The sequence below is a fragment of the Pleurodeles waltl genome, chromosome 4_1 (assembly GCF_031143425.1).
Source record: "Pleurodeles waltl isolate 20211129_DDA chromosome 4_1, aPleWal1.hap1.20221129, whole genome shotgun sequence".
Lineage (NCBI taxonomy): Eukaryota > Metazoa > Chordata > Amphibia > Caudata > Salamandridae > Pleurodeles > Pleurodeles waltl.
In genome coordinates this window covers 908,900,602-908,913,728 of record NC_090442.1, presented here as the reverse complement: position 1 = coordinate 908,913,728, position 13,127 = coordinate 908,900,602, and the positions used below count along the sequence as shown (strand labels likewise).

At 44.0% G+C, this 13,127-nt stretch overlaps 1 protein-coding gene across 5 annotated transcripts in view; it reads right to left on the bottom strand.

Moving 5' to 3' along the window:
* The window catches only part of PLXNB2 (plexin B2), a 640,303-nt gene that overhangs the window by 271,096 nt on the left and 356,080 nt on the right, over window positions 1–13,127 (bottom strand). For all 5 annotated transcript variants that reach the window (XM_069229655.1, XM_069229656.1, XM_069229658.1 and 2 more), the window contains 2 exons: window positions 10,213–10,401; window positions 8,116–8,238 (listed from right to left, as the gene is read on the bottom strand). In XM_069229655.1, the coding sequence (XP_069085756.1) occupies window positions 8,116–8,238; window positions 10,213–10,401 (312 nt within the window). The remainder of the gene's footprint in view (window positions 1–8,115; window positions 8,239–10,212; window positions 10,402–13,127) is intronic.

The window sequence follows — 13,127 nt, the reverse complement described above, 5'->3', positions numbered from 1 at the left end:
ACACAGCATCTGACAGCAAAGTGTGGGGGTGACCATCGAAAAAAAGGGCTCTTTACAACATACAGTTTTTGTTGGAAAGTTACAGAAGGACTCAGACCGATCGACTGGTTGTCAGAAATTCTAACTACATTATGTGAAAAAATTGTCTAGAACTACACTATTTTGAACTTCATGTTTTTGCTTCGTGAGTTAAACAACATTTACTTGTATACTGCAAGTTTTAACTTCCAAAAGACGAAAGGCTCATTTGATCCACCAGGATTCGAAACTGTGACCATGAGGTCAAAGCCAGATTCCTGCAGTGGATGCCAGAGTCTAATGAGCTATCAAACCATTTTGGAATTTGCTATTTGGGAGTACAGATGTTTTTTTTGCTAATCAGCCTGTACTTGTCTACTCAATGACAACTCCTTTGTATAACCTACATTACCTTGTGTGCCTGCCCTTTATAATATGGTAGTATATATCATGTCGATCACACCTACACACAAAATTAGAACTTGGATTTTATTTGTGAATCAAGAGCGTTTTACTTGTGTTTATCACACTTTGTGGGGACCTTCTGCTTCACTGGTTGCCCAGGGCACTCTATGGTTGTGTTAGTATAGCCTCTGGTTCCTAAGACTGTATTGTAGTATTGTGGCAGAACTATGTGGTTTCATTGGACAGAGTGGCTTAGCTATGCCCTTGAGGATTCATCCTTGCACAGTGCAGGAGTAGGATTGCGGACAATTATCCACCAGCAAAATACGGGATGCCATTGTTCAAGGACTTGGGATGCCTTTGACTGGGCACAAAAAGGTCGGGTTAGGACTTTTCCTCCTGTGCTTGTGGGAGGCCTTTTCCTAATTTGCTTCATGGAGCTTACTCCTAGACGTGTATCCTGCCTTCTCCAGGAGCAAATGTAAATGGGGCATTCATATAACAGAGGTATGGTGGAAAAGGAAAGAGGGGGTGGAGCTGAAACACAGAAAATGACACCCTAGATATATCCCTTCCCAAAAGAAAGACAGGGTAAGTAGGTTCTGCAATAGAAGTCTGAGAAATAAGGATATATGAAGAGAGCAATCTCATAACAACCATACCTGCTGAAGAGAAAGAACAAGTCAAGAAAGAAAACAGGACATGGTGGTTCGAATGGATGTCTTTTTATCTATCTACCATAATAGACTTTGTCTCAGTTTAACGTTGTTAAGGGTTACTCCCGTAACAGAAGAGCTAGAATGTTTTGTTCTTGGAAGGGTCATATTTCCATTCTTAAGAGTCTTTTATGATTTCACATCATAATGGTCCCATTTACGGCAAGAATGCTGGCGAGGAGGTCTTCTGGTTTTGTATTTCCTACCGGGAAATGAAACACTACTGTTCAAACAAAATAAGGCACATGAACTTTACTCTGAAAACTATTTGCATAAACCATTACTACTATCTGGGATCAGCTTGTTACAGCAGGTAGATGGGTGTAACAGCACCCTTGTATTCTTTCTAGTGAACCTTAGCATAAGCAGAAGAAACTGCTTATTGCACAGCAAATCCATCAACTGCAGTCATCCGTCTGTTCTTTGAATCATTAACTCATAACTAGTCAAACTTTCAATCCACACACAAGTGTGATATTAGCAATCTCCAGTTTCTCCTGCTTGTCTGAACAGCAGCTTGAAAAGGTTCTACTCCGGATGGACTTCCACTTTATTCAACTCATTCATAAATTCCAGGTCTTGAGAAACCTGTATTGCAGGTTGGCTTCACATGGGCAGCCAGCCAGAAATAGAGGTGCAACAGCTGTACTAATCTCCGGGCTTCTAAATTCTTTAAATCACCAGTAACCACACATAAATGCTAACTGCCAAACCCTCCTGGCTGGAGAAGTACTCAACTTGGAAAGCCCTTTCTAAAAAGACAAACGCAGACTTGACCTGTATCGAGCACAAGCCCATCCACCTTGTACGCCAGGTAAGGATCTCTCCTCACCCATTCCTGTCAAGACCTGTGTGCCCACTACCAGCCACCTGCTCAGGATCTGCAGCCTCTCGCCTACTGAATAAGTGAGAGTACTGAACTGTTCCTCCCAATTAAAGGATTAAAGGACCAGCAATGTTTAATCACCAGGGTCTCTCCAAAAGATATAAGAGTTCCCGCTGACAGGCTCATAGGCCAAATGTTTAAAGTTCATGTGCTTCTTCACAACTTTGTCCTCCAGTCCCATGTAGCACAGAAGCGTTTCCAGGGGTGGTAGTACTGTCCACTTTGGCCTATTACTTCTCACACACAAGAAAATCGCACTGGTCCATGTTTCTGTATTTACCAACTGAACTAAAGTTCCTGATCTCTTAGAAAACAAGTATAGTCTGCCCAGATTGCCTGCTGGCTCGAAAAACTGCAAATTTCATGTCACATGATTTTTTTTTTGTTTAAATCTGTGTATTTCTTGTATGTTTTTGTTATATCTGTATTTCCAATTTACATTACATCACAGCTAAAAATGTAGAGCAGCCAATTAATCTACAACACTTTTAGAAGGTCGATAGGAGAAACGCATACCTCAGTGACCCAGCTGAACATTTCAATCTCCCAGCATATATTTGCTAGTCTTGTAGTGTAGTATAAGCACATGTCTATGTATAGTCCTCGTTTAGCATTACACAAATGCATGGGCCTTGTGTGATGATATTACGCAATAAAAAGGTAACAGATCATTTAATCAAAAAAGGCAGAAATAGTGATAACAGAACTATTACAACAAAACACAGATTTCCAGGCTCCAGATCCCGCATGATCTCCACAGGTCACCAGTTCTATTGTAATGGGGCATGAAGATAGCTTTGAAAGGATGTCCTTACGTGCAATATAGATTGAGCTAATGTCGGAAATAAGTGTGTGATTTCAGGGTGTATCGCTAAGTGGGATGTGGCCATTAAGGAATGCATGGGCAACTCCCCCTCTCCTGAAGTAGCACCTGCAGAGGTCAATGTGTGCGTTGTGTCAAGGGTGTTATGGACAGCGACATGTAGGTCAGTTACTATAGCATCCCAGTTGCTGTCTATAGGATATTTGCAAAGTCCCAGGTTGTGTAAGGCAACACTTTCAGCCTGTGCCCATTCTCACAGCGACTGTGCCCAGGCTACTAAAGGCGGAGGGTCTAGCTATTTCCACCTATGGGTGATGAGCCTCTTAGCCAGCAGTAGACCAAGAAATATGAACTTAAATGTAACCGTGAATTGTTTTTACTTCTTCGGTTTAGGCCCAGTATACACGATTCCCATGTGTTTAGTATGTTCCAGTCGGTGCTTAAAGCTAGGTAGTGTTTCACTCCCTTCCGATACTGATGTAAGTGTGCAGGACCAAAGCATGTTTAGGAGGTGCGCACCTACTAGGCGACAGCAGGGACAACCAGCATCTACGCGGTGAAAGTATCTATTTATTTTAGCAGTGGTAAGATAGGCCCTATGCACTGTGTACAACTGAATTGAGTGGAATCGGGTGCTGGTGGGGAAGTAAACGGGGTCCTTTATCTGTGCTGAGGTGACCTAGATCATGTTTCCCAGTGGGCCCGGAGAGGTGGAAGTGATGTTGCTTCATGCATGCTCAGCGAGTCTGCCAGCCAATTAATAAGGCGCCTACTGCGGCCCATCACATGGAGGTATTGTATGGTATGATGCCTCAGGGCTCCCACACCCTCAATGGGGTCAGATATGAGGGATCTTGTCCTAACCATAGTGACTTGTAACGTGTACAGTAGGTGTACCAGTCGTAAAAAGCAAAAAGCAGACCCTAAGACCATATTTTGGCAAACCCGCAACAAGAAGGGCCACTTCCAAAAAAAATACAAAAAAAATAAAAGGCCTTTTCCAGATCCAAGACTAAGCATCCCAAGTGGGGGGGCCCCCTTTCTGGAGCGCATTCAAGGGTAAAAAAATAATAATAATAAATCAGCATAGGCCTAAGGAAGTGGTGCGGGCTGGAACAAAGCCATTGTGATCCAGATGCACCAAGGCGGGTACCAAAGGTGCCTAACGGTCTGCCAGTATTTTGGACAGAATTTTGTAATCTGAGTTAAGTCGTACCAGGGGCAGATAAGAGTCCAGTGCTGTGGAATCTCTATCAGGTTGGGCAGTGAATTAAGGAGCACTTCACGCAAAGAGGGAGGCAGACAGGCGACCTGCAGGGCTTCTTCATACATTGCTTGGAGGTGGGTGCTAGCAGTGAGGCATAAGCTTATAAAATTCTGCAGAAAAGCCATCAGGCCCCGTGGTTTTCCCAGAAGCCAGAGCACGTACAGCTTCTTGAACTTCGAAGAGTGTAATTCGTTTGTCTAATTCCAGTTTCTGCTCTTGCGTGATCCAAGATAAATGTACTGTGGCTAGCTAGGAAATATCCTCCTCAGTAGAGATTGCTGCCGAACGGTATAAGAGTGTAGTGACACGGCAGTTCTCTTAAGTATTGCATGTTGTGTGTACAGCACAGTGTCGGCAGTAGGTCGCAGTGCTACAATTGATCGGTTTGGCTGTTCCTTCCGTATCAGCCAGGCAAGGAGAGTGCTAGCTTTAAAAGCCACTGCATGTGTCCTGGTCAAGTGGGCATGTTAATTGACGCAGCGCAACCGTTCCAAGAGGGATAAGTGGTCACGCTGCTTAGCCACCAGTAGGGATTCGCTATGTGGGTCTTGCACTGCCTCGGATTCGAGACATAGGAGTCTATTCTCGATGTGGGAAATATCCCTATCTAGGCAGTGGGGCATGTTCCAACTTAGGCCTAAAAAATTATCACAGTGTTACTTTAAATGCATCCCATTCTATGGATTGCATGTCTGCAGTGTCAGTATTTAGCTCAAAATAGGTGTTAATGGCTGAGCCAACAGAGGACGGAAAGGACGGATCCTCCAATGCAGCAGGTTACATGCGCAAGTGTGGATAGGAGTGGTCCCCGTGTCCCATGCGAACACTATGTGCTAGTAATTGTGGTCTGAATTGGGTGCGCCCCAGATACCAGTTGGGGGTAAGGTCCATTGTGTCTGCCTATCCTAACATGAAGGAGATGGGGTGCTGAGTAAAAGAAGTAAACTCAATCAGCAGTGTTACATGAGTGCCATATGTCTGTAAATTGCCAGTCCCTGAGCACCTGCGCGTTAGATGTAGCAGCAGTGCAACATAGGGTTGAGAACGACCTGTCCAGGTCTATGTCGAAGACACTATTAAAATCTCCACCCAGGAGCCAGGTGAGTCCGTTCCAACAGGACAGCACCGCCAAGAGCACATGCTGGAATGATGCCTGGTGGGCTTTAGGGGCGTAAATGTTGCCCAAAAGCAAATGACTGCCATCTAGTCTGCCCCTAGCAAGCACATAGAGGCACTCTGGGTCAGTCTATCTCCTCCGCCAGGAAGGGGACTCCTAGTCGGACCCAAATGAGCACCCCATGCGCAAAGGAAAATAAATTGGTAGTAAAGATCTGCCATCGTCACTGCAGGCTAGTAGCTTCTAGGAGCATCAAATGAGTTTCTTTAAGCAGAGCTGTGTGTGGAGTGATGTCTGAGATAAGGAAGGGTAGCATAACTGGGAGCGGGGTGTGGATGCCATGCACATTCCAGGGTGTGACATGCAGGGATTGTGTATGCCCCGGGTGAACGTTCGTGTGGGCTGAGAACTCATGTCTCGCAAGCGGAGGGGATATCTGTGACTGTATAAAACATGGAATTATAAGCATATAAACTTGTTGAACAAAACCGAAAAGACTGACAGAATACCATAAGAGCAGCGCACAAAACAAGTGCCTACCCAAACTGTGAATAACAAGGTGTACTGAGTAGGGGCCATGGAGGTGTCCGCGGAGGAGACTAGAAAGTATGCCAGTTAGGACTGTAGCAACCCACGCGTGCCAGCACAAGACTACTTCCGCGCACATTGACATTAGCCAACATAATATAAACAACTTAGTCAAAGTCCTTGTATGCACACAAAATGATACGTAACATGTAGTGCTTAGGGGCCTGCAAAGTAATGCACAACCAATTAGACAATCATCAACAGTGTTATAATAATTCTCACATCAAGGTGGAACATTACAGACAAGCCAAGCCATATACTAATCTCTGCCGTTTGCGGGGTTACTTCTGGTAGTGCAGAGGAGTCCAGACGGGAGGGCCAAGTGGATGTAGAACTCATCACCTGAGGAGTTTCATCACCTGAACTGAAGTGCTGTGCATCGGCATTCTATATTCGCTGCTGATGTTCCACTACATCTGCTTTAGGTCAGGGGTGGCTTTAAGAGTCAGACGGCCTCTGGATAGGTGTGAGTCGCCTCCTCATCCAGTGATGTCCTCTGTGGTTTCCAAATTCCAGAGGTCTCTAACCATTCCCATACAGCTTCCGAAGCGTCAAAGAAATGTGTGGTACCATTTGCTACAGAGCGCGACCGTGCCGGGAAGAGAAGTGACTAACTCATATCTAGTCAGTGAAGGTGACGTTTCACGGCAATAAATGAATTCAGTCGTCGCTACACAGCTATTGTAAGATCCGGAAAAATCATGTCATTTACACTGTGATCCACGTGCAGCCAGGTGAAGTCTGTGGCCCAAGTGTCTATCCTAGTTTCTAGGGTGGCCCTGGTTTATTCAATTGCCTCCAGCAGTGTCTAGTTTGGCCTTCTGCAACCAGGGGCGCTCTGGAAGGTCCAGGCTGCGCGGTTCCTTGTCTTGCACTGCAGACGTCACAGATGGATGCAAGGGCCTGCCCTGAACACTGCAGCACGGCTTTGCGTCTGAGAAGAGATTGGCAGCAGTGAACGCCACAGGTAGATGGCAAATACCTGGCAATTTATGTATTGGCCACAGTGAAGAGATATTCACAGGGCACCGCATGGGATGACTCCTGGTGGCCTGCGACTCTGATCTGCTCCGATCCCCACCAACCTCACACGCAACCTAGGTTTCATCCTGGACTACTTACTATCCATGACCCAGCAAGTCAACCCCATCTCCTCCTCCTGCTGCTTCAACACCCTCTGCATGCTCCGAAAGATCTACACATGGATCCCCACGGAAACCAGAAGAACAGTCACACCCAAGCCCGCGTAAGCAGCAGACTGGACTATGGCAATGCCCTCTACGTAGGAACCACAGACAAACTCCAGAAGAGGCTGCAACACATCCAGAGCAGCTTAGCACGCCTCATCCTGGACATCCCCATCAATTCCACATCACAGGCCACCTGAGACACATGCATTGGCTCCCCGTCAACCAGAGAATCACCTTCAAACTCATCACCCACGCTCACAAAGCACTGGACAACACCAGACCAGAATACCTCAGACGGCTCTCCTCCTACACCCTGACCAGACAGCTCCGCTCCGCCTACCTCGCCCTCGCACCGTCCTACGCATCCGCATGACTACAACCGGCGGCAGATCATTCTCGCACCTTGCCAAGACGTGGAACACTCTTCCAACCCATCTGCGTCAGACCAAGGACCTCCTTAACTTCAGGAGACTCCTCAAGACCTGGCTGTTCGAGCAGCACCGCCCAAGCCGCCCTCCTCCTCAGCGCCTTGAGACCCTCACAGGTGAGTAGTGCGCTTTACAAATTCCTTGATTGATTGGAGCCCAAATACAATTTAGATACAAATGCATAGTACACAAATCCAGTCGCACATTTATAGCAACATACTTAGTCTCAAGATTACTGGTAGTACCTTCGGCTATCACTCACATCTTGTGTTCACTTGTAATACTGAAGCACAGTGATTCACTTATTGACCTCCTTTTACCAGAAAAGCGCCCTCACACTGGAATTCTTCTCACTCAAATCGTATCTAAAGTTCAGAGTAACTGCTTCCTTTTGGAACCGTACCAGTTAGTCCAACCAACTTCATCTGTAAGCCCAATAGAGATACCCACAGCTCCACTTAGCAACTATAATATAGTATGGTTAGTTATATGAATGCAGTTGGCTTGACTGGCCAATGTTGTAAAAAGAGACCTCATTCCAATGAAGTGAATGTACTTGTCAAATGTCAGGTGAGCTAACTAAAGTTTTAAAAAAAATCTATGTTGCAAATATGCAGAAGTGACACCAATTAACATTGCAGCTACTGGACTAAAACTATAAGACAATATCACTGTACCTTTTTTTTAATCATCACATACAGGTGGTCATTCGTAGAATCAAGGACAAGCTCGTTCCTTACTGGAGCAATTGTGTCAAAATCTATTGCCTTGTACTCATTTGGTGTTTCAGACAAGAATGCCTACAGAAAAAACAAATGATCAGTTATAGGCGCATTCATAACGACATTAAAACTGGAAGAACTTGAAGAATGGAATTACAAATCTTGCTTGCAGAACAACATTACTGGATAAAGTATAGCATTAATTACAATTCCAAATATGTTCTCTGGAAATATAGCCTTACAATTTATCATGCAGTGCCAAATGAAGGGTGCAGAAACTCTGAGTGAATGTTTTTCAAAATACTTCCTAACAAATTTGCACTGCCGAAGCTGCATTCCACTTGATGGGTCAGTCATGCAACAATACAAATATCTTAATTGAATATCTGTACATCTTGCTATCTACGACCCTCTCAGCATCTTGTCCAAAAGTAGTAAGTAGCTTACAGTATCTCCAAAGAGTTCATTTCTCGAGAGTAATTCCGATATATTGCAAGCAATAGGAAGATTACCTTGAGGCATACCACCTTCCCTGTTCACTTTCCCACTCTATAGTGTTTTCCAGGAGTACACATTTTTGACCATGCCACCTTTCGCTTACTAATTAAAAGAACACACGACTGCTGCAGCTTTAGGAAAAAAGACATCGTTTACAGCCTGTCTGTAAACTATGCTGGAAATGATCGACATGGTGCAAAAGATGACACAAAGTAGGAGAACTAGACTATCATCTAACCAGAGTCTGGTGAACAAAGGTAGGTAACCACTGGTAAAAGCGTTCTGCCCCTTAGCATACGTTTAGGCCATTTGAACTCTAAGGCATTTTCTGTGACCACTGTAGTGAAGGATGGCTTGTGTGGAGGGGGAGGGGGCAGGGGCGCTAAAATCCTGGCATGTCCACCCTCTCTAGAGAGCATGTGTAGGTAGCAGACTTTGCTGCTGATCAGAACGGTAGAGGGAGGACATCCCAATGGGACGATGGTAGAGGGAGGATATTCCATTTTCACACGAACACAAACTCACAAGAGGCAACAAGAACTTTACAAACATGCACTACAGATTCCCTTCTCCGGCCCTGCTGATTTAACATGTGTGCATGTATAATTGATACCAGCCAGCAGTTAGGTGGGTTTGCTCCACTCAACATCACTATGTAATATTACTTCAGTCGTGTTCAGGAGCATATTATTTCAGCTGCTTAATTTAAACCAGAGGCCATTCCTTTGAGTTCTGCTTCTGAACAAAAGTTGAACCGCACCGATCATAGAGTTCGTCCAACACTCCCAGCTAGACTAAGGGGCTCACTTTAAGTACATGAAAGCACTTGCTTCCAATGTGCACTTTGAGCTGGCTTTTATCCCGCCAAAGAACAGTGCGGTATTAAACGTGGATTGAAATATATACTATTTGAACTTCAGGGTTTTGCACGGATTCCAGGTGTGCAATGTGAATGCACCTATTAATGTTTGAAGGAAGTATAGGTTTGATGTCAATTAAAACGGAAATTAATAGCACCATGTTGTGTATCTTGTAAGACCCCTTTCAAGTAATTCACATTTCCATTCATCTGTTTTACAACCACTGCCGAGGGTGATATTTTAGGAAGAACGTGTCAAAAGGGTGTAAAGAAGTTCAATTTAGCGTTGCTGGACGCATGCATCTTGTAAAAGAATCAGGACTGTCCCAGGAAAGAAGGCCAGCAATGCTTTACCCTCTGAGACAACTTAAACTCAACAAGCCATCTGGAAAAAAAGACTCGTTCAACAGAAGATGTGGCCTAATGGCTAACCTACCGACTAAGTAAGCAGGGGAAAGAGATATGAATCCCGGCACCGCACCCGACTGAAAATTTTGTAACTGAGAAAATTATGTAATCTTCCTGTGCCTAAAAATGTAAATCTATGAAATCTGACACACTGTTTATTTAATTCAAAGCTTAAATCCCCTGGGATGTATACAGTCTTGTACCACCTCCCAACATACCCACAATTGTACAGTGCTCCATTGCTCACCAGCTGCACGAGATTTAAGTACATACACGCCAAGATTTACCTTAACAATAGCACCATCTGAGGTGCCCAAAAATGCCACTGTGTGTCCATTCTCCACAGCTACTGCGACCGTGGTATAAACAGTGCCGTTGCTGCTCAACAAAGGGCTCACGATCACTCCATCTTGGCTTTCCAGGGGGTACGGCAGATGTTCAGAACCACATGGGTACTGCGAGGCTGCATCTTGTTTCTTGAAGAAAAAAGAGAAAGAAAAAAAAGAAAAAAAAGAAAACAGCACATATTACTCAGAAAGCAAATCCCAAAACAGGCAATTGTGTAAAAGCATTAATCGAACTTTGTATCATTAAATAGCAGTTTGTGTTTTTCAGGGTTCTGTTTCAGTTGCAATTAAGATGGTTGCACCCAGTATTCCTAGCGGACATCCTGCTTGCGACCCTTGCTAGGCTGGATTTACGCTGGTAGAAACTCTTAACGGTTGAAAAGGTGGTATGTGCTGCAATTTTGATTTAAATAGGTGACCAAATTTTGGACTAGGAGATTACAAAATTCAAATTTGAATGTGAAGATTAGATTCATAAATGGTTAACTTAACTCCTAAATCGTAAATTAAAGTATGTTAAGTAAGAAATTAGTAAAGCAACCATAAAATATTATAGAATGAAACCTTTAGTCAAAACGTTTTATGGTGAGAAAACTCATCCTGCAAATTCCCGGTCCACAAAGCTTTCATGACTCTAAATGAAGCAGACACAAAAAGCCCATGGTGGGGTTGGCTTCCGTAAAACCTACACTAGATTTATTGGAGTTGAAGCTGGTAGTTCTGGACAAAAATGGAAACGTGCACACTGATTAAAAATCTGTGCTTGCCAGGGAGACTACATCACTATCAATACTGAAAAGACAACTGTGTCAGGTTGTTACCGTTAGGTTGTTACCGTTACTTTTCAAAGACCTGGGCCCCAAGACATCAAAACCAAGCCTGGATTTGCTCATTATTACAAACTTCCTTTTGCTCCATTAGAGCCTCTTGGTTTAAACCAAAGATCTCTTTTCTGGCACAAAATATCTGAAAAACAGTAACCTAACACAAAGGAGCAAATACAGAGAAGCAGGGATGACAAGAAGATTGGTAATAGGACTTGTGTGAAGGTTTTCATGAATGCCGGAAATTGAAGAGGGAGGTGGCAAGCGCTAGGACTCACTGGTGACGCAGGACATGTCCACCACATTTGAAACCATGTTAAAAGATTCTGTTGGATATACTGACTTATTAATTATCAGCTACTACCATGTTTCCTCTTTAGAGAAATTAAAATACTGCATGTCTGTATGGAGTCATGGTAGGCAAACATTGATCTATCCAGCTGCGCAATACCACATGGCCACCTTTTATTGCCAACCCTGTTGAACATTTATCTTCGATTTTTGTACAAGCTATAACAGTAGGACCAGTGAACAGTCAACCACATTAGAATATGGCATTGTCAACAGTGAATGTGTAGGGCTCTTCACAAATCTCCATAACACAGATGAAGCAAACCACAATCTTGATAAATGTGAGCAACCTTGACAACGCAAGGAATATAGCTGCTCAGCGTTAAGTAGGCTAGAGCTCCCGTAATGCTTCAGAAACAGAAACACATTACTAACAGTAACATCTACTAAACAACTGATTTCCAAATTATATCAGGCAGCAATGAAGTACACCACAGGCCACACACAGCATGCGGCTTCGCTGGGAGGAGGAAATGGGGATGGAAATAACAGAGGAAATTTGGACGGTGTGCTGTGCACAAACTGGGATGATCTCCTTTAGCAGCCACTTGTGCATCATTCATTACAAGATTATACAGTGGGCTTATTGCACCCTGGAAAAGCTGCATGGCTTTGGTCTCTCGCTCTGCCCGATGCGGGGAGCAAGGGGTGGACAGCCTACCCTTAATGTTGTCCTGCCATATTATAAAGTCCTATTGGCAGGATAATTTAACAGCCTTATCAGAAAAGATAGGGTGATCTGAGGATTGTGGTGCTGGGATGGGTGGGGGACATCCCATCTCCATACAGAAGATGTACACCCTTGGCATTACTACTAGCCAGGAAATTGATTTCAAGTTGATGGGCAGGGGCAGATGCCCCAAATACAAACAATGGTTAGAGACAATATTATACACTAATGAGTAACTTGAGCTGTATGCTGAGCTGCTGCCATCCACCTCTAGACCTCGAGATATCTGGAGTCCCGTGAAAAAGTAACTCCTGGTGGCCTGTTAGGAAGAGCAAACACCTGGCATATCTGGAACAGCTACTGTGGTACAGGAAACACCCTTTAAGGAGCCCTGGGGCCTGGCCCACAATGGTTCCATGGGGAACTCATCTTGATGGAGGACGGGATGGGGCCTGATGGAATCTATGGTGTGCAATGAAATGTCATATGTCGGGCCTGACAAAATCTGGATGAACATATAGCATTAATCTGATAAAGAGTGAAGGATAATAAGATGGTGATGATGGTGCCTTATAGATGAACCATGCCCTTTCTGCATTGATCTCTCTTGATTGTCTTCATTACCAAATTGGAAGGAACCTGCATTTTATTTTTAATATTAAATAAACAAAAGTGTTTCAGAATCAAAGTCCCACATTTTACCCAAGGGTACATTTTTGGCAGAATCCTTACCCGAGGTCTGTGCTCTGAAAGTAATAATGAATGCCTTCTTGAGATCTAGAAAGTCTGACAATCTCCGAGGCAAGCACATTCATAATAGTTATATAAAATAAAAAAAGAGGGCAAGATAAAGTATGCTGTAAACTACTGCATGCAATCGGTTTAGGATTTGGCCATCAAAATATTTGGGAGGTTGAACAGAAGACGTGCTGAGTAGTTGCTTCTTGTCATGACGACAATTCATGTGTGGATGGGAGCTACTTAATTTGGAGTCAGTGTTAACAAGACCA